The sequence below is a fragment of the Protopterus annectens genome, chromosome 1.part1 (genome assembly GCF_019279795.1).
Source record: "Protopterus annectens isolate FY-2018-M chromosome 1.part1, PAN1.0, whole genome shotgun sequence".
In the NCBI taxonomy this organism is placed as follows: Eukaryota; Metazoa; Chordata; order Ceratodontiformes; family Protopteridae; genus Protopterus; species Protopterus annectens.
Window position 1 is genome coordinate 1,647,858,196 of NC_056726.1, and position 27,325 is coordinate 1,647,885,520.

The 27,325-nt window shown below is 36.7% G+C and overlaps 1 protein-coding gene across 1 annotated transcript in view; it reads right to left on the reverse strand.

Annotated features, from left to right (window-relative positions):
* Nucleotides 1–27,325, reverse strand: part of LOC122811756 (zinc finger protein 260-like) — a 277,067-nt gene that overhangs the window by 186,083 nt on the left and 63,659 nt on the right. Inside the window, exon 2 of the mRNA XM_044083812.1 lies at nt 26,787–26,913. Within this exon, the coding sequence (XP_043939747.1) occupies nt 26,787–26,913 (127 nt within the window). The remainder of the gene's footprint in view (nt 1–26,786; nt 26,914–27,325) is intronic.

The window sequence follows — 27,325 nt, forward strand, 5'->3', positions numbered from 1 at the left end:
CAACTATATCATTATCTAGATTTGTGTTATTTATATTTTCATAAAATATTTTACAGCCCTCAAGAAAACCTTTAATATTTGTTCTACTTTTAATATATTATTTCTTTGATATGATTTTATTCTAGTCATTTTCTTTGATCTAAGGGCAAGTTTATGCAAGCTTAAAGGGTTTACTGACTATGCCTGAAGTTTAAGTTTTTCCAGGTTCACTGAAACGTTATGATTTAGAATTATTTAGAATTTCAACATATTTTGTATTTAAGTTTTTAAGTTCAGATTGACTGATAATGTCATTCGGTTTTAGATATAACTTTATTGTGTCTATTTTGGCCTGTAGTGTATTCAGTTCTTTGTCCCATTCTCGTTTTACTAATATACCAGCTTGTAACTCTTCCATTTAAGTAAGCCTTTAGTGAATCCCACAAGAAAATGTCAGTTACTTCTCCATTCATGTTTATTCCTGGGAAATTTTTTATCTCTTTAACATACTAATCCTTGAATCCTTTTATTTCAATAATGCATGCTGGCAATCTCCTGTGATGTACGAGACTAAGTTTTTTTAAATAATACTAAAGATTATAGCATTATGGTCAGATAATGGACATGAAACTATTGAAACTTCTGATATGTGATAACAGATTTTTTGAGACAAAATTTTTATCAATATTTGTTTGTGTTATCTATATAAATAATGGGTAAACTGAAGTGAGTTTGTTTTCATTAGTCCACATATATCCTTTAATTTATTTGCATTACAAAATTTAAGTGTTTGGCTAAAGATGTGATTCTCAGCTTTCTATCTGCAGTGGAATCTTAGATAAAATGCAATTAAAATCACTAGCCATTATGACTTCACCTTTTAGGTAACAGGCTGTAGTGTTGAAGTAATTTTTTTGCATCTTTAGTTCCAGTCCCTGGAATCCAGTAAGAGTTCACCAATGTATATAGTTTTCTGTTCTATCCAATTATAACAATGCTCAACATACCATTTTTACCAACATAAGTATCTTTTACTTTAGGAATTACTGGTGAGTTCTTCCATAAAACGAGGGTGCCTCTTCTTTTAGCTTGAAAGCCAGAATCTGCTAAAACCAAATAGGAAATAGTACTTGAGCTTTATGCACTTGCAAGTATTTAAACAGATTTTCCCGCTTTACTGAATAATTCAATCCATTAATATAAATAGATATGCATTTAAAATCAGACTTTTATATAAGAGAGAAAAAAAAACACAAGTATAATGAAATCACATTCATGTACAGAACTTATTATATACTTTATAACAATATGAAATCTTCATCTACTGACAAAACTTTTAAAACCAGTAAAAGACTACCTAATGATATAACCCTTAAACATATTACTATGGAATAAAATATTTCTAGTTTGTTGAAAAAGAAAAACAAACCATGTCTCAAACTCTCCATTAGATTAACAAAGCTTAGCTCGTTTCTGACTCATAATAATGTTTCATATTTTTAGTATGCATTATCTTAAAAAAGCAGAATCTTTATTATAAGTTGGCCAAACTGAATAACTCTACATTATGCTTCCCCGTACCTTACATTAGCTCCCTATTCTACTATAGGGAGTAAGTCAGTTGTTATTTTTATATTTATTAATTTATAGGTCAGATGATTTTTATACTTTTTCTATTTTATTTATTATGCGTAAAGTTGTTCATAGGATCAAAAGTTCATAAATTAGTACCAGGCTAACTCTCCTTGTGGGCCATTCTAATCCCAGCCAATTACCCCATGTAAGAATCAAACCCTGCACCTTGTGCCTGTAAGATGAATACTTTAATGACTATGCCAATCTCCCACTGTTGTAAAAATATTTGGATTCTTTAACTATATACATATTTACTAATTCGGATTTCTATTTCTGTTTGTATACTATGTCTTGTACTATTACTATATTTCTAGGTTTTATATTTTAGCTATAATCCTTGTGTAGAGTGTCATATAACAGAAAATGTATATTTATAGTCATATTTTTATTTCATATATTTGACACTCTTTAATTTAGCACTACTGTTAGAATCAGTCCTATTTTTTCCTTAAATAGTATGTCTAATAGTATCTGAGCAAACATTTGAAAAATCTTTCCTTTTAAGAGTCTAACATTCCATACTAAATTGTTATGACATATTAAGTTTTGATATCACTAAACAGAGACAATAACAGAGAAACACAACCCTATTCTTTTATCAGAAGTGTCATTCTATAGGCTAATATATAAACTATCCTTTTGGTATACTGCAAGCATTCAGAACTATGTAATAACTGACACTGATTTAGCATGCAGTTCACTGTCTTTTGCTTATGGTTTAACTTGTATTATACAATGACTCCCGATTAATATTCAAAAACGTGCACGCTGATTGGTCAGCGTGCACGTTGTAAATCAGAGTTATAGCAATGGAAAAAGGTCCGGTCGCCCGGACTTTTTCTATTACTATAACTCTTTTTTTTTTTTTTTAACAGCAGCAGAGAACGCAAGATCTCCGTTGCTTCACACTGTCTCACTATGTTAAACGAGTTTAACATAGCAAGATAGCTTTAAAAAAAGCAACAGAGATTCTCCGTTGCTTTTTTTAAAAGCTGTCTCGCTATGTTAAACTCCTTTAAGATAGCAAGACAGTTTGTATAAAGCAACGGAGATCTTGCTTTCTCTGTTGCTTTTTTCAAAACTGTCTCGCTATGTTAAACCCATTTAACATAGCGAAACAGTTTGCAAAAAGCAACGGAGATCTTGCTTTCTCCGTTGCTTTTGCCAACAGCTCTGATTTACTGCGTAAGCATACGCATCCGCAGTACATCAGAACTGCCGCAGAATACCAGACAGCTGCGGAAGGGCAGCAAGAAGGCATTATACAATGCCATTATTTAAGAAAAGTAATTTTTTTTTTCTTAAATAATGTCATTGTATAATAGCAATAACCCACTTCTGGGTGTGGGTAATGCTGGATTTACCCACGGTTGGCTTTGTTGGGTCCCTCGGGCTTTGCCCTCGTGACCAAACCCACCAACCGTGGGTAAATCCAGCATTACCCACACCCAGGCGTGGGTTATTGCTATATTCTTTGACATCTTAGCATATGATGGAAAATATTATGATTACTTAGACAAGGAGAAGTAACCTGGAAAGTTCTTAGAATTTTAGAACTTCCACAGCATCACAAAAGTGTTCATGATTCTAATTAAGCTGCTTCAAGTTGGTCCTCATGACAAGAGCTTGCAAATGAACAGTTTATCAGCTATAATTCACATAAAAACATTCATGAGTGAATCCAAGCCACCTCCACTCCACACATCAACCCCCCAAACCCTTCCAAAACCACTAAAAAAAAAAAAAAAAATCAAAAACATTTCATAGCATGTTAACCACTAAATAGCTATTATATTTAACATGTATTGATTCAGTAAGCATGATTTGCATGGGGTGTTTAATATAAAACAGACTGTCAATGTTTAAAGGAGACATAGAATATAAACTTGCATTAAGAGCATGACAGTTATGTGTGATCCAGGTTTAACTTGTAAAAGTATAAATGTTTGATAACATTCCAATAATAACTTTTATATATGTAAGTAACTATATTTTATACTTTGTTTAGAGCATAGTATAACTTTCCTGGATGCTATTCCATGCAGTGGTTTAGAATGCAATTTTCTGTCTTTTGCTTATTACTTGTATTATTTGACATCAGCATATCATTCAAAATATTATGATTATTTACTTTTAGACAGGAAGAAGCAACCTGGACAATTAGAATTTTCTGAACTCCTGCAGCACCACAAAAGTGCTCATGCCTCTAAATTGTTTCATGCTGACTTTCATGATAAGGGCTTGAAAATGAACAGTCCATCAGTTACAATTCACACACAAACACTCACAAGTGAATCTAAGCCACACACCACACATCATAGGTTCATATATGTACTAGGCAAATGGCCGTGGAGCCTTTAAAAGCCTAGCCCATAGGATTACCCTGGCATCGTGCCACTCGACCTTAATTCCTAGTGCCTCTGTTGAGTATAGCCACTGGAGTGATCACCAGGGTGAATTCTATTCAAAAAATCCAGACCAGCAGACTGTGGCAAACAAAATAATTTTAATGTAGTGCTAAAAAGCACATAAAGAGAACATTAAACAGACCGGTTTCGGCTTGGATAAAGGTAGCCGCCTTCAGTGCATACAAATGACAAATGAATCATCCCTTTGCTCTTATATAAATCGGTAGTTAAGGCTTAATTGATTCAATTAGCATTTAAAGGTGCTCTTTCAATCCAGGAGGAAATAAACCCCCCAATTTAATAATCCATTTATTCTCCATATTATTAAGGATCTGATGCCATCCAAACTTATTAAATCTATTACCCCTGATCCGATCAATAATAGTGAAATAAAAGGACGCATTAGTATGTGAAACAGTATGTTTATAAAGAGCGTTGGTAATTCTCTGGTGTCTGATGTCACTAAAATGCTCTGCAATCCTAAACTTGACCAGACGTGAAGTATGGCCAAATATAAAACGCCGAACAACAGCACGTGGCCAGATAAATGACCCAATCAGTTTGACAGTTGGCAAAGAAAGAAATGCTATACACTTCGCTGGTATTTTTGCTGCTAAAATCGTTGGTTTTACAAATCCTAACACAATAAACACAATAACCACAGGGGAAACAACCAACCAAATAGTCCCCTAATAAAGTAGATTGGGCTTATGGAATATGCTGACTACATCCTCGTTTATAGTGACTCAAAAGAGAGCCCAGGTTCCTACCCTTCCTATAAGAGAATCTACTGTTCACAATTCCACATAATCTGTCTGCCAAGAGAATATTCCAATGCCACTGAACACTATTAGTTAGAACAGCGGTGTTCCTACCATAAGTAGTTACAAAGCGAACAAGTGGCTCTTGTTCCTGAGGCCTGATTTTGTATTCTAGGAGAGAATCCCTATGTATGGAATCCACAGTATACTTAGCATGTAATACGTATCCCAACTTATAATCCCTGTTCAAAAACCGGGAGGTGAGGTCATCCCTGTATATATCATATGAAGCTTCCTTAGAACAAATGCGTTTCATTCTCATATATTGAGACCTTGGAATATTCCTGCATATGTGAGGAGGATGATAGCTGGTGGCATGGAGAAAGGAATTGTACTCTGGGCATTTACAGTAAACTTCAAAACTTAAGAGTGTTGTCCATTGGTCTAGTCACCAGTACATCCAAAAATGTAATACTGTCCTTACTGTAGTTCACCGTAAATTGTATTCCCAACTTGTTTTCATTCAAATAGTTAACAAAATCTTGAAGGTACTCAGAATCCGATCTCCACACCAACCAGCAATCATTCAAATACCTCCTCCATATGTACATGTCCTCCAAAAATATGTTGTAGGAACTATTGTAGATGATTTGCTCTTCAATATATGCCATAAATAGATCTGCATATATTGGGGCAAACTAAGCCCCCATAATCGTACCCTGAATTTGAAGATAGCATGCATCATGCTATAGGAATACATTTTTGGTATGGACATGTTCGGCTAATCCTAATACTAGTGCATTAAATCCAGGGGAATATAAACCAGATATGGAAAGCCAATATTCCAAAACATCAATACCTGTCCAATGAGGTATACTAGTATAAAGGGCAGTTACGTCAAGGGTACAAAGTAACCATCTCAGTTCTAGCTGTGACTCGGAGATAATCTGAAGAAATTCAGTTGTGTCCTGTATACGGGGATGTACTCACTTCAAAAGGGGTTTAAGATATTTTGTTAAAAATTGGGACAATGGTTCTGTTAGTGAGCCTCTTCACGATACAATAGGTCTACCATGGGATTCTGTGGGTCCTTATGTATTTTAGGGACAAAATAGCTATATTGGGAAAGGGGGTCTGGCACAGATAAATGATGGAGCATAAAATTTGAAATAATACTATCCTCTTTGGCTAAAGTAAGAAATTTGTCAATCTGCTTCTTAAAGTACGGGGTCGGATTCAGGGGCAAGCACATTTAATAACATCCATCTGAAAGTTGCCTCAAAGCTTCGGCATTATATTGAGCCCAATCTTGTACTACAACCTCCCCACCTTTATCAGCAGACAATATGACCAAACTGTGGTTATCGGACAGTTCCTTAATACATTGCAGTTCGATCTTTGGGAGATTATTTGATCCAAAACCAGACTCCCTGGACTAGAAATGTATATCCCTAAGCACACTGTTCTGAAACATTTGTACATTAGAATTCATGGGAGGTGTAAAAATAGATTCATGATATCTAAATTCATCCTGGACCCTGGTGGAGTCACTATCCTGAAAAAATAACCATAGGTTAAAAGTTCTACAGAAAGCTATAATATCATTAGCAAAACTGTCAGGAACAAAAAAGCCAGGTATAAAAGTTAGTCCTTTATTCAAAATATCAATATGAACAGGTGACAAGGTGCAAGATGATATGTTTAACACATTCAAATTGGTTATTTCTGAGCAAACATTCTCAATAACCCTTCCATGTTGTCCAACCAGTTTGTGCTTCCTGCCTCCCCGCTTTTGTTTTTAACTAAAGGGACATTATTATTTCTTTTTAGTGCTGGAGATCCTGTGGTGCATTGTGCATCAGACTCAAGGGCTGAGGATGAATCATCTCCAGAGGTTTTATAACTCATATGGGAAATTTTCTTTAAAATAGAGCGAAGCCGTTTTTTCCTGGAAACAAATTTATGGGATTGGTGGAACCTTACATGTTTAGCCCGATTTATAAAGAAAGGATCCCCTCTCTCATAATCAGCAAGATCCCTCAATAATTTCTTCTTCTTCCTCTCCTTAAGTTGTTCTTCTAGACTCAGTAAATCATTACTGAGTTTCTTAAAGTTCAAATTGTAAGTGGTTTGACCCTCAAATTGTTTGATTGAATCACACATCTGTGTGATATCTTGTAACTCTTGTTCAATGATCCTTTCATAGTGTCCTGCTAGGATCTCCACAAAATTCATAGTAGCCTTATGTTGGGCATCAGCCCAAATTTTAGTTAAAGTGGCATCAATATTGTTTACAAGAGGTTGAATATGGACTCAGAGTCCACTCGGTGTGACATCCTTAATAATATATGCCTTAAATAGCCTGAGGTGCCACACATTGCTACAAAGAGACCTCATGCTCTTGTTCAACCTTAAACATTGTGCCTCACATATGTTGTCAATAGGTGCTAAGTGGATCCATTCTGTTGGTGTTGATCAACACCCAAGCCAAACACTGCAAGGTCATAGCAGTATGAGGCTAACTCCTTAAGTAAACTGGTTATATCCACTGAGAAAACAAATAATAATTGCCCAAAGGCCAATTATGTGGAAAAACCACACAATGAAAATATATATCTTTCAAATAGGGTACAGCACAGCAAGTGGGACAAAATGATAAAAATCAAAGTCCCTATTTATTATCTTGAAAAGAAGACAACAGTAATTCCTCAACAATTAAATGTCAACCAGTATGTCAGATAGAAATAAAGCAAGAACCCATACAGTGCTGAGTTCAATCTAAATCCCAATGGAACAAATCCTAAATGACCGGGCAGTATCAGCCCCTGTAAGCCAATGGCTACTCAATTCTGAGCCCGATCACTCTTAATATAATCCTTCCCTAATTATTGTTCAGCCAATATAAATGCATAAAACGAGAACCCATACAGTACTGAGTCCAATCAAACCATTATTGGAACAGATCCTTTATGACCGGACAATATCAGCCCATGTAAATTATTAGGCACTCTGTACAAGGTCCAAAAAACTCTCAATATAAGTTGGACAATAGCAGCCTTCTTATTGCTGTGACCACTGTTAATGGGGGAGATCAATCAACATACTTAGAAAAAAAAACACTCCATATTAATCTTGCTGTATTGACCCTATAGAAATAAGACAGTGCTAGAGATAATTATTGTTTGTTCAATCAAGAGAAAAGCAGTCCTGACACACAACATGTTTTAACATAAATTGGATCCATATAGGCAGCTATCCGTTAAAGACAAAAAATGAATTTAAAGGTTTGGCCGGTCAAGCTTTATAACAGTAATCCGTTTTAAAAAATGGAACAAAGGCTAACAATAACAACCGAGAGGAATCCAATTCTAATAAGCATAACAGCACAGCCCAGTAGTAAGTAGATCCTGCATCACATGTAAGCAACCTATATATATATTTTCTGATCCCAAAAATTAAACAATACCATACAAGATGAATCCAAGATTCATAAAAAACACCTTCCCAATATGGTTGACAAATGAATAAAAATAAACCCTATGAGGACGTTTATAGATATACAAAACCCACCTATGAAAATATTAAACAGTGTAATGTCCTTGTTAGATCCTGAAAAGAAAAAAAAAAACTCATAAGTTAAGCAATATATACACCATTATTTATATCAACAGAATGGTATTCATATAAATGTCCTGAAAAAATGTCCAAAAATGAATTTTTAAAGCCAAAGGCCAATAGTGATCTTCCAAAATATTTATTTTGTATAATTCTGCATAGCCTAAAAAAGAATATTGAGTCCTAAAGCCAGATCTTAGTTCAAACAACTGTTATAAGAGCCCAGCAAGACAATGGCATCGATATTGTAATAAAACAGCATAGCCGGCTCTAGAAACAAAAAAACATAAGCAAAAAAGTATATAAGCAAACAACCGCAGGTTTAATTTAATTTAAATCATAAGTCAAAAGAAAATGTCAGCAAAGACCCAATGTCACTAGCATAATGAATCCGTTACTGAAAGGCCAAATTCAAGTCCTTGAGCGTTCACAAACAGCAATCCCAAAAACAAGAGTTAGATGTCAGCAAATACCCAGTTCCGCCAACTTAATGTATCCTTTACTGGAAGGCCAAATTCAAGTCCTTGAGCATTCATGAACAGCAATCCCAAGAACAAAGTTAGATTGTTAGTGTAGAGCACAGTAGAATCACCATCCCACGCTAATGAACCACCAAGCAGTTCTGATGCAGTCACCAGCAACAGTTCACAAAAAAGGTTAATCTGTACTGCGAATATTTATGAAATCCGACATCCTCGGAAGCAGAACCAAAATGATCTCACACAACAGTCCCCCAAAAAAGGAAGAACTGTACCTTACTGTGGATAGTCACAACAGATCAGCGCCCAAACAATGCAAGGGTTTATAGCATCCAAACTAAGAAAGTCTCAATATACTGAAGTATAAAAAATATATATAAAACAATATAAAGTCAGCTCCTTGAATACAATGTTCAATGCACCACAGGTCAACAGCAGGGGAAATGAAGTAATCACAAAATAGAACAGCCCCTGCCTGTACGGCAACTGCAAGGTCCCAAAATGAATCAGTTCAAAACATCTGGACTAGCAGACTGTGGCAAGCAAAATAATTTTAATGTAATACTAAAGCACATAAATAGAAAATTAAACAGACTGGTTTTGGGTTAGATAAAGGTAGCCTTCTTCAGTGCATGAAAATGACAAATGAATCATCCCTTTACATTTATATAATCAGCAGTTGAGGCTTAATTGATACAATTAGTATTTAAAGGTGCTCATTCAATACAGGAAGAAATAAACCCCCCAATTTAATAATCCATTTCTTCTCCATATTATTAAGGATCTAATGCCATCCAGACTTATTAGATCTATTACCCCTGATCCAATCAATAATAGTGAAATAAAAGGACGCATTAGTATGTGAAACAGTATGTTTATAAAGAGCGTTGGTAATTCTCTGGTGTCTGATGTCACTAAAATGCTCTGCAATCCTAAACTTGACCAGACGTGAAGTCTGGCCAATATAAAATGCTGAATAACTGCACGTGGCCAGATAAATGACCCAATCAGTTTGACAGTTGGCAAAGAAAGAAATGCTATACACTTCGCTGGTATTTTTGCTGCAAAAATCTTTGGTTTTACAAATCCTAGGATAATAAACATGATGACCACAGGGGAAACAACCAACCAAATAGTCCCCTAATAAAGTAGATTGGACTTCTGGAACATGCTGACTATGTCCTCGTTTATAGTGACTTAAAATAGAGCCCAGGTTCCTACCCTTCCTATAAAAGAACTGGCATCTATTGTTCACAATTCTAGATAATCCAAAGTAACAGGTTTTCAGCAAATCAAAAGACTTGGATAGAAAGCAGTCAAAAATCCAATGAAAAAACACAATCCAAGTCCACCGTTCGATAAAAGTTTAATAATAATAATGACAGCATAAGTAAATGTATATAAGGAGTGTTCATTTGAAGGTTATTTTATCTTGAAAAAGCTCAGCAAAAGGCTGAGCGAAAGCGCTTGATGGGATTGTTGGTGTGAATATTCTACAATAAAGCGAATGTTTTTTTACTCTACTGGCAGCCTACTTGTGTGGAAGGAGGAGAACCAGCATTTGTTTTGGACTTTTTTGCCTCTGGATTTCCAGTGCCACCTTTGTAGCCGTGGAGCAATTTGTTTTACTGGCTTTTTATCCTTTCTGGCAGTTTCTTCTTTGTGTTTTGCTCGTGGTCCATGGCGGAAGAAGTGGCACAGAGTACTTTCTCTGACACTCCTCAGTTACTCAGACCGGGAGAAGACAGTACTCCTGTAACCAGGGTTTAACCAAGTTCTCGATATGTTAACCCAGTTAACCAGAATGCTCAACAAGAGCGGAGTTGAGCAACCAGCGACCTTGCCAGGTAACCAGCAGCTTGGTTTGGAGCGGAAGAGAAGGTGCATCTCAGCCCACAATGAGCGATCTGGCAGTTGCCCTTCTTTAGGAGCTTGTAGTCAGCAGGGAAGTACGAAGCAAGACGGGAATGACAACAATAAAGACAGCAATGTGCTATTAAACGAAATCGGAATGCAGGAGCAGCGTTTTGATTTCGGAGCATGGGCTGGTCAACAGTTTTGGTTTCGTCAAGGTACTGTTCATTCAAATAATAATAATTTAAGTAGTAACATTGGCATAGAGAAAGATTTTGACATTCTTCGGGACAAATTTTATTCCTTTAAAGCCAACCAATTGGAAATAGATTATCTGAAAGAATGCATTAAAGTGAAAAGAGTACCAAAAGGACTTAGATGCTTCAAGTTTCCCAACAATGTGCAAAAGGACTCTAATTATTATAAGAAATTATGTGATGTGTTTAACCGTGCTGGTGTAGACATGTTGGAAGTTATGGTAGCGGAATATGAAACGAGAGCTGACACTTTACTAAATGATTTGAATGTTCTAAATAGTAGTTTAGTCAATGATGAAAAGTTTACATCTGTCAAGTGGGGCTATGACAATATTTTTAAGGAGGTTGACCAGCACTGTTTAAGGATTCTGAATCGAAAGATCCACAAGTTAGAGAGGGATTTGAAGGAATATAATGAAGGGGTGGCTTACCCACTGTATACTAAAGTTAAACAATTCAATTATAACAACAGTAAGGCGCAGGGAAATTTCAACAATGGTTACAGGATGGGTATGGCCTACGAGGCACCAAGAAATAATCGTAGGTTTGCAGAAAAGGAAAGAAGTACACCCCAGCAGGATTTTCTGTTTCCCCCGAACAAGGAAGGGGGGGGTGGAACAGGTTTCCCCAGGGGTGGCGGAATCAATAGGGCAGTTTTTTCAAGCTGCTCTAGGTGCTTTAGCAATCAATGATGCTGTAAATAACACAGATGTTTTAAATAGTGGTAACAAAATAATTTTTCTGTTTACAATTATACCAACATTAGCTTGAGGAGAGAACATTTTGATTTGTTCACAAAAGGATTACATTTTGTGCCAGCATTTTCAAGCAGATTAGAGCAGGATCTGATAGACTTGAAGTTGTTCAGTAGACAATTAAACTTACTGCTTTATTTTAAAGGGGAAATTCCTTCAAATATGGGACTCTCCAGAAAGAGTGTATTTAATCTACCTATGGATCCAACAGTAAAAATATTTGAAGAAATGATGGAGAGAGATATTAGGATGATTGGCAGAAATAAACAGAACAGTACCCCCCAAAATATTTGCATGAAGGAGATGAACTTGATTAAGGAACTTAGAAGCAGTAACTGCAGGGCAATGAAAACAGATAAGGGGGGGGTCTTGTTTTGATGTATAACACTGAATATGTTCACCATATTAATGGGATGTTACAGGACCCAGAGCAATATGAACAGGTATCCAGCAATGAGCTACATATGGCATATTCCAGAATTGGTTTCATTTTGTATGATCACCTTTTGCAAGGTGTTTTTAATGAAAGATTGTATAACTTTTTAACTGTTGCCAAACCAAGAATTCCTGTAATATTTGGGATCCCGAAAACACACAAAGGGTTGGATCCCTTAAACTTTAGGCCTATAGTATCGGGACAGGGGAGTATTACAGAACCTGCTGGGAAATTTATAGATCATACCTTGAAACAGTTTACAGCCTCTTTAAAATACATTTGCAAGGATTCTTGGGATTTCCTCAGGGGCTTACAATCCCTAGAATACCATCCAGATTTTTTGTTAGTCACTATAGATATTGTTCAACTTTTTCCCAGTATACCGCATTCTGCAGGATTAAATTGGTTTAGTGATGTTTTAGTCAATGAAGCTAAGCTTGTTCCCAATACCACCAATTTATTGGTGGAACTTATGGAATTGGTTCTGGAAAACAATTTTATATGCTTTAATGGCCAATTTTTTAGACAAAAATTGGGCGTTGCAATGGGGGCAGCCTGTGCCACCGTTTATGCAAACATTGTGTTGCATAAATGGGAAAAGACATACATCTTTGGCACAGAATGGTCACGATATATTAGGCATTACGTCAGATTCCTTGATGATATTTGCCTTATATGGGAAGGCACCAGGGCCAGTGTCCAGGAATTTATTGATTACATCAATTCCACCACCTCCTTCTTAACTTTTACACATTCTTTAAGCTTAGATAGCTTAAATTATTTGGATGTGTGTTTAGTTAAGGAGAATGTCAATAATAGGTTTAATTCTAAAGTGTTTAGGAAACCCACTTATTCAAATGCATTTTTGCATTTTCAAAGTAATCACCCTGATTATCAAAAAAGAGGAATAGTCAAGGGTCAATTTATTCGTGCCTCCAGAATGTGTAATACATCACAATTTTTCAGAGAAGAAGTTAATTTTTTAAAAGTAAGATTTTCTGAAAGAGGGTACCCAAGTGGTTTGGTTGAGGAGCTGGCGAAGGAAGTGAGCATCAATAGGGGGACGAAATACCAACCACTGCTGATTAATGCAGGTATGTTAAATTGCCAAATAAGCAATAGATTGCAAAATTTTGAGCAAAAAGTATATATTCAAACTTTTGGTATAGACTCGAGCGCTGTAGAAAGCAGTGTAAGAAAATACTGGCCAATTTTGAAATTGGATGACAGGTTGGGCAGTATGATCCCAGAGTTTCCCAGATTCGTTAGACGGAGGGGTACCAACTTAAAAGAAATGTTGGAAATGAAACAGACCAAACAAACAGGTTTAAATGTGAACAATAGAAAAGAAGGCACATATAAATGTGGAATGTGCAAACAATGCCCAGCGATATTTAATGGACACAAATTATATTTACCATCAAGAAAATTTTTGTGTCAGCCGAGGGGCTATTACAATTGCAATGCTAAATTTTTTGTTTACCTGGGCTTATGTATGAAATGCAAAAGTTTTTACATAGGAAAAACGGAGAGAACTTTAAGAAGACGAATTTATGAGCATTTTATGACATAACTAAAAAAAGGAAACTAATGCTTTTTATAGACATTCCCTTTTTTGTCCTGATATGGAGATTAAATTCATTATTTTGGAACAGGTAAAAGCAGATGTTAGAGGGGGTGATTGGGAGACCCTGTTGGAACACAAAGAATTGATATGGCAGCTAAGACTAGATGCAGGAAGACGGCCAGGTCTAAATGATGCTTGCAGTATCAGCAGCGTCTTGAAATTAAGAAAGGCAAAATTATAAATTCAAGGCCATAGTGTCTGTAGGACCAACTGAAAGGGTTCCCCAGAGAGTAAGTTTCATGACAATTATTGACAGGCAGCAAAAACTTTGAATTTTTAAATCATCAAACAGACATATGGTTTAATATATACCTGGTCGAATATTATTTATAAGAAGGCCTGAGCTTTTAAATGTATATATTTGGTTTATTAATTTGATGTGTGCAGATGGATTTATTTTAATATTGTGTACATTTAATGGAAATTGAGCAAGTTTTAAATACGAGTGTGCTTGGCAGTGTTCTACATTTTTTTATGTAATAAGTTTCATTCTGCAAAAACTGTTTGAAAATATCCCTTTTGGGAAAAAGAAGGGGAAAAAATGGTTTAGTAATTTGAGGTTTGTAGATGGATTCATTTATTTTACTGTGCATATCAAATAGCAATTTAATGAGTTTAAAAATGAATGGGTTTTGCAGCACTTTGCATTTTTAACATGTAACAACTTTCATTTTGCAAAGGCTGGTTAAAAACATTCCTTGTAGGAAAAGGAAATGAAGGGTTAAATGGAAAAAATTTTTTCCAATTAATTAATTAATTACATAATTAGCTGAATTTTAAATGTATATAAGGAGTGTTCATTTGAAGGTTATTTTATCTTGAAAAAGCTCAGCAAAGGGCTGAGCGAAAGCGCTTGATGGGATTGTTGGTGTGAATATTCTACAATAAAGCGAAGGTTTTTTTACTCTACTGGCAGCCTTTTATTTTCTATTTGTGTGGAAGGAGGAGAACCAGCATTTGTTTTGGACTTTTTTGCCTCTGGATTTCCAGTGCCACCTTTGTAGCCATGGAGCAATTTGTTTTACTGGCTTTTTATCCTTTCTGGCAGTTTCTTCAATGACAGCATAAGTATCAAAACAAAGCTTTCGAGTAAAAAACTCTTCTTCAGTGTTACATAAAACTGTCCTAACCCAGTACAGACTTAATATACAACAGCACAGCCAATTAAAATGCAAACTCAATGTTAGTAGCAATTACATCTTTAAAGTGCCCACATCTTATAAAAACTTTCCCTTTAAAACAAAGCCTTATTAAGGCTTATATTCTGTCATGTCTATCTTTTAAAATTGGTTGTATACTATTATTTACATTTAGACCTGGCAAATGATCAGCTCTAAAAAAAATAATCCATTTATATTCAGCCAGTTCTGTCTTGTTTATTAAGTCACCCCCACTTTTGTTCTTAAGCACTACTTGCAAGATTTTGAACTGAAATTTGTGCTCAACACCAGCAGTTGCTACATGTTTAGCCAAGGCATTTGTAAGAACATTCCTACGAATATCAGAACAATGTGCACTTATTCTCTCCTTAATTTTTTATTTGTCTTATCAATATAAAAACATTGGCAGCACACACAGTTAGCAAAATAAATCACATTTTCTGTGTTACATGTTCCAGCAGCTCTAAATTCAAATGTCTTTTGACTAACTGGATGTACAAAACATAAATCCATATTAATATCTGCACAATGTGTGCAGTTATAACACGGTTTAGTACCACTTTTCATAATAGTTTTTTGTAGCACACTATCTCTCCTTACATCCTTATAACACAAATACTGCTTTAAATTCCTTTCTCTTTTAAAAACAAAATTGTGGTATCTCACCTACTACATCAACCACTTCTTGACTGGATGTGAGTACAGTCCAGTTCTTTTGGATGATCTGCTTAACAAAACTTGTATGCCGGTTATATTTCATCATATAATTTAATTTATTCATAGTCCTATTTGGTTTGGCTTTCTCCACCACAGCATTATCAGCACAACCACTCAAATATGGTTTGGCTGTATCTTTCCTAAAACCAGTCACTGTTCCCTTCATTTCTTGTACTACAACTTTATTATAGCCCCTTTCCATAAAAGGGTCTGCCATCTCATTCATCTCCAGCTCAAAAATTGCATCTTTAGTACTAAGTCTACTAGCTCGCATGAACTGTCCTTTTACTACCCCTTTGAACATATGCCTGGGGTGTAAGCTTTGTGGGTGTACATACTTACTAACTTGTACATCTTTCCTATGAATTTTAGAATTAAAATGCACATCATCCCTAGAGATGGCTACATCTAAAAAGTTAATTTCATCAAAAGATGAATTCACTTCAAATCTCAAAAAGTCTGTAGTAGTATGCAGAAATTCTACATACACATTAAGTTCTTCCTTACTGCCATTCCGCAGCAGGAAGGTATCATCTACAAATCTTTTAAAGAACATTAAGAGTTAATTTTTACAGCACATATTTGCTTCTGAAAATATGTATAGTTCTTCCCATCTAGCTAAAACTAGATTAGCATTGGTGTTTGCTATTGGCGTACCCATAGCCACCCCCATACATTGATGGTAGTAATCATCATTAAACATAAACATGTTATTATTCAAGACACAACCCAACATAGAACATAATAAGTTCACTTCCATTGTATCATATATACCTTATGTATTGTCAGATACTGCCTTACTGATTCAACTCCATACTCATTGGGAATAACAGTAAAAAGTGACCTAATGTCCATGGTTACTAGAAGAATATTAGAATTCACATTTGTTAGAGACCACTCATTTAACATCTGTAAAAAATCACGAGCATCTTTGATATAACTGCAACAATATTTCAAAGCAGGCACTAGTTGTCTATCCAGGTATTTAGAAATTGCTACTGTAGCCCATTTCTTACCTGACACAAATTGGTGGCCTGACTAAATTCTTATGGATCTTGGGAAGTCCATATATAAAGGGTATAACTAGGTTAACCATATATAAATAATTATATGTCTCTGGTGTAATTGAGACATCCATCAATATTTCATATAAAAAAGTTTTAACCTTCATAGTAACATTCAATGTAACTTTCCAGTCAACTTTCACAAAAAAAGAATCTGATAAAAATTCATACATCCAATCATTATATTGCACTGTGTCCATAATACCGATTTTTCCCCCTTTTGTCTGCAGATTTAATAATTATATCTTTGTTCAAACATAAAGTAGTTAGTGCATCTTTTTCTTCACTGCTAAGGTTAAAAAACTTGCTTCCTTTTTGATAAGAAAAATACAATTCTTGTTCACACATATTCACAAAAGCTTTTACAGTGGGTGCACTGTTAGGTATAAATGTACTACTTTGTTTTAAAACATTATTACATTGAGAATTTTTGTATAGCAACTTAAATCAACATTTCTTGCAAATCACCTTAATTCAGTAAGCATATCATTTAAATCACCTGCCACTGAAGGCACAAATGTTAAGCCTTTACTCAAAAGTCTCAATTGTGCTGCAGTCAGCACACAACTTGATAAATTAAATACATTAGTCACTGCTGTCTTCAGCTCTACATCTTTTTGATGAGGCTTAGTTTTAAAGGAAAAGTTTTTATAAGATGTGGGGCACTTTAAAGATGTAATTGCTGCTAACATTGAGTTTGCATTTTAATTGGCTGTGCTGTTGTATATATGTCTGTGCTAGGTTAGGACAGTTTTATGTAACACTGAAGAAGAGTTTTTTTTACTCGAAAGCTTTGTTTTGCTATTTATGCTGTCTATATTCTGAGTCATTAAACTTTTGTTGAACGGTGGACTTGGATTGTGTTTTTTCATTGCATTACAATTCTAGATAATCTGTTGTCTGCCAAGAGAATATTCCAGTGCCACTGAACACGATTAGTTAGAACAGCGGTGTTCCAACCATAAGTAGTGACAAAGCGAACAACTGGCTCTTGTTCCTGAGGCCTGATTTTGTATTCTAGGAGAGAATCCCTATGTATGGAATCCGCAGTATTCTTAGCATGTAATATGTGTCCCAACTTATTACCCCTGTTCAAAAAATGGAAGGTGAGGTCATCCCTGTATATATCATATGAAGCTTCCTTAGAACAAATACTTTTCATTCTCATGTATTGAGACCTTGGAATATTCCTACATATGTGAGGAGGATGAGAGCTGGTGGCATGGAGAAAGGAATTATACTCTGTGTATTTACGGTAAACTTCAGAACTTAGAGTGTTGTCCATTTGTCTAGTCACCAATACATCCAAAAATGTAATACTGTCCTTACTGTAGTTCATCGTAAATTGTATTCCCCACTTGTTTTCATTCAAATAGTTAACACAATCTTGAAGATACTCAGAATCCGATCTCCACACCATCCAGCAATCATCCAAATACCTCCTCCATATATCCATGTCCTCCAAAAATATCTTGTGGGAACTATCGTAGATTATCTGCTCTTCAATATATGCCATAAATAGATTGGCATATATTGGGGCAAATGAAGCCCCCATAGCCGTACCCTGAATTTGAAGATAGCATACATCACAATATAGGAATACATTTTTGGTAAGGACATGTTCGGCTAATCCTAATAGTAGTGTATTAAATCCAGGGGGAATATAAACCAGATCTGGAAAGCCAATATTCCAAATCATCAATACCTGCCAGGATTCACCCTCAGCCCTCGAGTCTGATGCACAATGCACCACAGTATCTCCACCACCAAAAAGAAATAATAATGTCCCTTTAGATACAAACAAAAGCAGGGAGGCAGGAAGCACAAACGGGTTGGACAATATGGAAGGCTTATTGAGAATGTTTGCTCAGAAATAACCAATTTGAATGTGTTAAACATACATCTTGTACCTTATCACCTGTTCATATTGATATTTTGAATAAAGGACTAACTTTTATACCTGGCTGTTTTGTTCCTGAGGACAGTTTTGCTAATGCTATTATAGATTTCTGAAGAACTCTCAACCTACGGTTATTTTTTCAGGATAGTGACTCGACCAGGGTCCAGGATGAATTCAGGTATCATAAACCTATTTTTACACCTCCCATGAATTCTAATATGCAAATGTTTCACAACAGTGTGCTTAGTGATATACATTTCTATTCCAGGGAGTCAGGTGTTCAAATAATCTCTCAAAGATCAAACTGCAATGCATTAAGGAACTGTCCAATAACCACAGTTTGGTTATATTGTCTGCTGATAAAGGTGGGGTGGTTGTAGTACAAGATTGGGCACAATATAATGCTGAAGCTTTGAGGCAACTTTCGGATGGATATTATACGTGTTTGCCCCTCAATCCGACCCCGCCCTTTAAGAAACAGAGTTTCTTACTTTAGCCAAAGATGACGGTATTATTTCAAATCATACATTCCATCATTTATCTGTGCCAGACCCCCTTTCCCAATATATCTATTTTGTCCCTAAAATACATAAGGACCCATGGAATCCCCCTGGTAGACCCATTGGGAAAAGGCTTACTAACAGAACCATTGTCCCAATTTTTAACAAAATACCTTAAACCCCTTTTGAAGTGGGTACGTGCCCATATACAGGACACAACTGAATTTCTACAGATAATCTCCGAGTCACAGCTAGAACCGAGATGGTTACTTTGTACCCTTGACGTAACTGCTCTTTTTACTAGTATCCCTCATTGTGCAGGTATTGATGCTTTGGAATATTGGCTTTCCAGATCTGGTTTATGATGCTTTGGAATATTGGCTTTCCAGATCTGGTTTATATTCCCCTGAATTTAATACACTGGATTAGCCGAACATGTCCTTACCAAAAATGTATTCCTATATCGTGATGCATGTTATCATCAAATTCAGGGTAGGGCTATGGGAGCTTCATTTGCCCCAATATATGCCGATATATTTATGGCATATATTAAAAGGGCAGATCATCTACGATAGTTTCCACAACATATTTTTGGAGGACACGGACATATAAAGAGGTATTTGGATGATTTCTGGTTGGTGTGGAGATCGGATTCTGAGTACCTTCAAGATTTTGTTAACTATTTGAATGCAAACAAGTGGGGAATACAATTTACGGTGAACTACAGTAAGGACAGTATTACATTTTTGGCTGTATTGGTGAATAGACAAATAGGCAACACTCAAAGTTCTGAAGTTTACCGTAAATACCCAGAGTATAATTCCTTTCTCCATGCCACCAGCTATCATCCTCCTCACATATGTAGGAATATTCCAAGGTCTCAATACATGAGAATGAAACGTATTTGTTCTAAGGAAGCTTCATATGAGATATACAGGGATGATCTCACCTTCCGTTTTTTGAACAGGGGTAATAAGTTGGGGCACATATTACATGCTAAGAATACTGTGGATTCCATACATAGGGATTCTCTCCTAGAATACAAAATCAAGCCTCAGGAACAAGAACAAGTTGTTCGCTTTGTAACTACTTACGGTAGGAACACCGCTGTTCTAAATAATAGTGTTCAGCGGCACTGGAATATTCTCTTGACAGACAACAGATTATCTGGAATTGTGAACAATAGATGCCAGTTCTCTTATAGGAAGTGTAGGAACGTGGGCTCTATTTGGAGTCACTATAAACGAGGACATAGTCAGCATATTCCACAAATCCAATATACTTTATTAGGGGACTATTTGGTTGGTTGTTTCCCCTGTGGTCATTGTGTTTATTGTCCTAGGATTTGTGAAACCAAAGATTTTAGCAGCAAAAATACCAGCAAAGTGTATATCATTTCTTTCTTTGCCAACTGTCAAACTGATTGGGTCATTTATCTGGCCACATGCTGTTGTTCGGCGTTGTATATTGGCCAGACTTCACGTCCGGTCAAGTTTAGGATTGCAGAGCATTTTAGTGACATCAGACACAACAGAGTTACCAACACTATTTATAAACATACTGTTTCACATACTAATGCATCCTTTTATTTCACTATTATTTATCGGATCAGGGGTAATAGATCTAATAAGTTTGGATGGCATCAGATCCTTAATAATATGGAGAAGAAATGGATTATTAAATTGCGGGGTTTATTTCCTCTTGGATTGAATGAGCACCTTTAAATACTAACTGTATCAATTAAGCCTCAACTGCTGATTTTATATACAAGAGCAAATGGTTGACTCATTTGTATGTGCTGAATAAGGCTACCTTTATCTAAGCCGAAACCGGTCTGTTTAATATTCTCTTTGTTATGTGCTTTTTAGCACTACATTAAAATTATTTTGCTTGCCACAGTCTGCTGGTCTGGATTTTTTGAACTGATTCGTTTTGGGACCTTGCAGTTGCCATATTTTCTATTTGCAATTCACTCATCAAGATTTCTCTTGAAGAGGGCCAGTGAGGTGCTCTGCTTGACATGTATGGGAAGTCTATTCCATAGCACGGGCAGTCTCTGGGTTATAAACCTGTTCCTCTAGCATGTTCTGTTGATTGTGGTAATGAGGTTGAGGTCTCTGGAGCATGTGGTGCAGAGGGATTGGGATTTCCTTAGATGTAGCATTTCTAACAGAGCTGGGTCAGACATGGCTTTGTAAGTCAAGCAGAGATCACCTCTAAGTAGGCGACATGAGACAGAAAACCATTGGAGTTTTTTGAGTCTGTCCATATAGGACAAGTGTTTAAGGCCTAGGATCCTCTGTGTGGTACTTTTGTGGCCTCTCCAGTTGTTGAAGATGTCTAGTGAGGTACATGCCAAATGGGGCATTGTACTTGATGACTGGCCTAATGAGAGAAGAGTAGAAGAAGACAATGACCTCTTTCTTCCTGGATGCGAAACCCTTAGTAATGAGATATTCCACATAGAAGTTCTTTCTGATCACCACGGTCAAAAGAGAGGTTGCTGTCAACCTGTGTTCCCAGATCTCTTATAATGGCTTCTGTGTTCAGTGGACTACCACCAATGTGGTAATTCAAGGGAACCGGGTTTTTCCCAAGACGGATGACGACACATTTTTTGGCATTGAGCTTAAGGCCATGGTTCTGACACCAGTCATTGGTGTTATTGAGGCCTTTTTGTAGGATGTCGACATCACTTGGGGAGTTAATAATAGCTCCCAACTTGCAATCGTCTGCGAACTTTGTTAGCCAGAGTCCCTTCATGTTGGCCTGGGCTTCAAAGCAGTAGATACCAAACAGGAGAGGACCCAGGACCAAACCCAGTGGGACTCCACTCGTGACTGGTCGGCAGTCTGACTTGGAGTCAGCTACTTTCACACTGTGGGTTCTATCTGTGAGCCACTTTGCAACCCACCAAGTGATATAGGCGTTGATGCCTAGCTTTGTGAGTTTTTCCAGGATTCCTGAGTGGGGAATGGTATCATAGGCCTTGGCCAGATCAAGGTAGCCTGTATGAACTACCTTGCCTTCATCCACAGCTCCGGTGACTGACTCAAAGAAGTCGACCAAGTTGAGCAGGCATGATCTACCCTTCACAAAACCAAACTGTGTGGGATCCAGAGTTTGGAGATTCCCTATATCCTTGTTTATTACGTCCATGATGATGCATTCCATAGCTTTGCATGTCAGGCTAACTGGGCGATAATTCCCGGGGTCTGCAGTTGCTCATCCTTTTCAGAGATGGATGACTGTAGCAGTGCACCATTCAGTACAGACAAAGCCTGAGGTGAGGCTGTGATTGAACAGGGCACATAGGTGAGGTGCCAGTTCACTCTGTAGTTCATGTAGAACACAGCCAGGGATATTGTCATGTCCCATAAAAGCTGTATTTGTGGCCTGGGACAGTGCTGTTTTAACCTGTGCAGCAGTAATTATGGGGGGCTGGAAATCTACTGGTATTGTGATTGGTCCTTTGGGGGAGGAGAGAGGGGTAAAGTTAGCACTGAATCTGTTGGCTAGTATATTGGCAATATCTGTTGGCTTGGTATAGGAGGTACCATTGTGCAGAAGCTCAGAGCAAATCTGGGCATTACCATGGAGATTCTTTACATATCTATAAAGGCCTTGTGGTTATCTTTACTATCTGCTGCAATTCTGTTTTCACAGCTAGCTTTAGAGGATTTGTTGAGGGATTTCAACCTTTTGTTGAGCCTGATAAGGTAGTTTTTCCAGTCTTGGGACTTCGCCTTGTTCTGCATCAGTTTCCTCCTTTTGTTGTAGAGTTTGTTTATGGCAGTGGACCACCAGATTGGCTTGCTTTATTTTGAGAACAGCGTCTTAGATCTATTGGGTATGGCGAGATCCATGCATTTGTGTTCGTACAGTGCACTGGTGTATGATTCGGCGGTCATGTAACTATTCTCCATTTGCATGGGTGCATTGAAGTTAGCCACGTCTGTTTTTAAGAGCCCAAAGTTAGCTTTGGAGAAGTTTTGCATGGTGGTTACCTTTGTGTGGGGGGGGGGGGATGTGGATTTCCAAGGTAATTAGTTTACGGTTGGATCTAACCAGGGAGGAGTTGACTATTGGTTTAGAGAAATGGTCGCCCATGTTAGTAATGTCCAGGTCAAGGATGTTGCTACCTCAAGTGGGAGTAAGAACGAGCTGGTCCATAGCATTGGAATTAATGAATTCCCGAAAGCATTGGGCAAGTGTATTGGTACATGAATAGTTTTCCCAGTTAGGTAGTTGAAGTTGCCCAGTATGAGAGTGTTAGGTTTGACCCTAATATTCTTCAAGATGCTTAGGAACATAGAGTTTGAGTCTTGGGACATGGTTGGGGACCTATAGCAGGCTACGGCCTGAATCGCTGTCTTACCCAGTGTTAGCTGCACCTGAAGTATCGCAGATGAATTATGTTGGGCTACCACTCTGGAAGTGTGCGCATCATTTATGAATATGGAAACACCACCGTCTTTGAAGCTTCGGTCCAAGTTCTGGGGCCAAAATGTGTGGAATGAGTTATAGCCTGGTAGTGCAGGGGTGCTTTCTGCTGCCTTGAACCAGGTCTCAGTTACAGCATAAATGTTGATGTTCTCCATTTTAAGGAGTGCTTCGAGCGAGTGCATTTTGAGATTTAGACTTCTAGCATTAACAGCAAGACTCTCAGATCAATCTCTCGGGTCTATATTAGAACATCGAAGTTTGAAAACTTCGAATGTTCTAATATCGACCCATATTCAGCGAAAGTTGAAAATATCCAAGGTACAGAAAACCTAATTTTTTCCTAGGGAAAGAATTCGGTTGTCCGTTTCTGTTGTTTTGGTATTTTCAGCGCTGTGGTGGAAAGTTAAGGGTAGGGTTCAGCTAAGTGTATGATTGAGCGCGGGTTAGGTTAGTTAGGGTTAGGGTGCGAGTTAGGTATGTGTGCGATTGTGTGGACGTGAGGGTTAGGGTGGGTTAGGGTGCAGATCAGGTAAGTGTAAGATTGTGTGGATGTGAGGGTTTGGGCGGGGTAGGTGAGTTAGGGTTACGGCACGGGTGAGGTGAGTGTGCGATAGTGACGGACCTTAGGGTTAGGGTTTGGGTTAAGGTTAGTGGTGTATGTATAGTTTAGTGTAGGGTTGGGTGTAAGATTTTAGGTGTATGTGTGTGGATTTCTGTTTGTTTGGTGTGCTTGTGTTGTCTGTATGTGTTTTGGAACAGTGAATTTTTGCCCTAGGAAATAATTCGCTGTTCTGTATGTTCGATGTTTTCAACTTTCATTGAATAGGGTTCGATATTAGAACATTTGAAGTTTTGAAACTTCGGTGTGCTACTATAGACCCAGTCTCTCAACCCTCTGCAAACCACCAAAACAACAAAAAAATTTCAAAGCACCCCAACAACCAAAAAGCCATTGCACTCAAAGAAATAATATTTAATGATTCAACAAGCAATATTTGTAAGAGATGTTAATATAAAGCAGACTGCCATTTTCTAAAGGAGACATGGTATATAAAGTTGTATTAAAGGAATGAGTTCTGTGTGATCCAGGTTTAACTTGGAAAAGTGTGAGTGTTACTCTAATTATTTGATATTCCAATAGCATCTTTTATATATGTAAACATCTATATTTCTTTAATACTTTTTTTATAACATACAATTATCTTTCTGGAGTTACTATTGCATGTCAAGTATACTATCAGTAGCACACTACTGGACCATTTTAAGAATGGAGAATGTAACATAATATGCCTCTTTAGTGTCATTTGTTGCATCTTGTATTACATTTACATAGTATATTACTCAGCTATGCCAAGCTATCAGAAAGTATGCCACCTAACAAATTTCATCATAGTAATGATTAACTAAATAGTTTAACATTTTAAATTCTAAGTGAAAATAAATGGCTTTAATTTCATATACAACTAAAAGCAACAGACTAACATTTTAGAAAGGGACATAGTAACCAACTGAAGTAGGAAAAGAAATGGAGAAATAATTTGCCTTGTAAAAAGTAATATGCAGCACCTGTTCATATGTATTCAAGCACTTATTTAAATTAATAAGAATTCTTAACCATGAGATACATTCTTTCATTTGTCCTTCAGCATTTTACTGTTTTTATCTTTTATTAACCATGTCTCATTGCATTTCTCTACAAAAAATTTGATAGGAAAAAAAAAAAACAGAAGAAACGAACTGGAATCTAAGATTTTATTACAAAGTCCATTGCATCTTCTAAGGTGTTAAAAATTTGTCTTTCCTTCTGGAAGGTGAATGCTTATTTTTGCTGGAAACAAGATTGCTGCTTTAATATTGTTGTTCTTTAAGCTTTTAACAAGTGGCATACATATTCTTCTATTGGGCATCACTAATGTAGAATAGTCATCGTCAAATTTTATAGTATTTCCTTTAATTTTAACTGGGTAATTAGTCCATGCAGCTTTTAAGACTAAATCCTTATCTTGACTTGAAAAAACCTTACAATCACTGATCTTGGTGAAGGTATTTTTTTTTAAGATGAGTTAGAAAGTGATCTATGTGCCTTTCCGATGCCAAAGGAAAAAAGCTTCAGGCAGGCTCAAAGTTTTAGGCAGCAAAGAATTGTATCACAATGTCTACCTCTTCTTTTTCAGTAATCCCATAAATCCTTATGCTATTCCTTCTAGACATGATCTATAAGTCTTCTATTTTATCCCAGAATAATTTGTGTGTTTCAGAAGAAATTCAGTGTTATTCTCATTTTCAAGTAATTTTCCCTCAAAATCAGACGTCGCCTCTTCTACACTCGAGATTTGTGATTATTGTTATTTAATAAATTCACTCAGCACTTCAACTTGTGGAAGCCGCTGTGGTGCAGCGGTAGCATTGCTGTCTCACAGCAAGAGGTTCTCCCGTTCGATTCTCAGCTGAAGTGCCTTCTGTTTGGAGTCTGCATGTCCTTCTCACGGTCGAGTGGCGTTCAAAAGACATGCGTAGAATGGGCGTGCCTTCGTTGAAGGTTGGACGTCGAGCTGGCAGCTCGGCACCCGTAAAAAAAAATCTACTGCCAATCATTAGCGGACCGGAGTTCCGCTGTGGCAACCCCTAGCTGGGAAAAGCCGAAAGAAGAACAACTCAGCACTTCAACTTGTTTATATTACTCTTTAAAATTGTCCATTTTGCTTCCTAATTTATATCTCTCTTTACAGATAACTCACTGATGTTACTTCGTATAACCTGTATGTCTTTTTTCATTGTACTGTTCTTTACACTGACAGAGTGGTTCATTCAGAGACAATTATTTCTTTAGAGTTTCAAACTTATTTTTTGTAGTATATCTTGCAGCAGATGTCCAACTATAAATCCATCAAGTTGTTTTTTTTTTTAGTAAAAATCCTGTCAGAGATGTTAAAAGGAAGCAGAGCTAAAAAAAACACAGCTGTTAACTGCTCACCATCTTACCCACACTCATGTTAGAATGGAGTTGTGATTAATGGCTACAACCTGCAACTCTGTATTTCAATGCAACTCTGAGCACATGCTTCACAACATGTGAATTTTCAGAAAGAAAAACATCCTAATCAGTTTATTATTTCCAGTCAAGCAACATGTTTAGAGTTTTAAAAGCAAATGCACCCATTAGACAAGGGTAACACCCATGCGAATGCCTTACCCAAAGAAATCATGTTCTGAAAGTTCTGTACCATCACTTCTCTGTGGAGCTCTTTTTCCTGTTTACTCAGCAGCTCCCACTCCTCTCGTGAGAACTCAACAGCTACATCATCAAAGCTTTCTGGCACCTGAAAACATGAATCAAAAAATGACCAAAATATTACCGGTTGAACTGGACAGTGCATTGTTTTGGAACAATGAAACACCATCAGATTATAGACTATCAAGCAGACCCAGTAGTTTAAAGAATGAGTGCTTTCACCCTGTTCAGAATGGGGACCAATACCATCAATGTTTTAGTAAACATTCAAAAAAAATTCAAAAACAAACATTTTTATTCAGTTAAGTAATCATGAAAGCAAATGACATGAAAGCAAATGACATGTAACAAACAAAGACATCAGAAAAAAAGGAATGACACAGATTCTCTGAACAAGATATTGTAAAGCACATATATATATATATATATATATATATATATATATATATATATATATACACACACATACATACATACATTCACTTAGGCTCAGACTCACG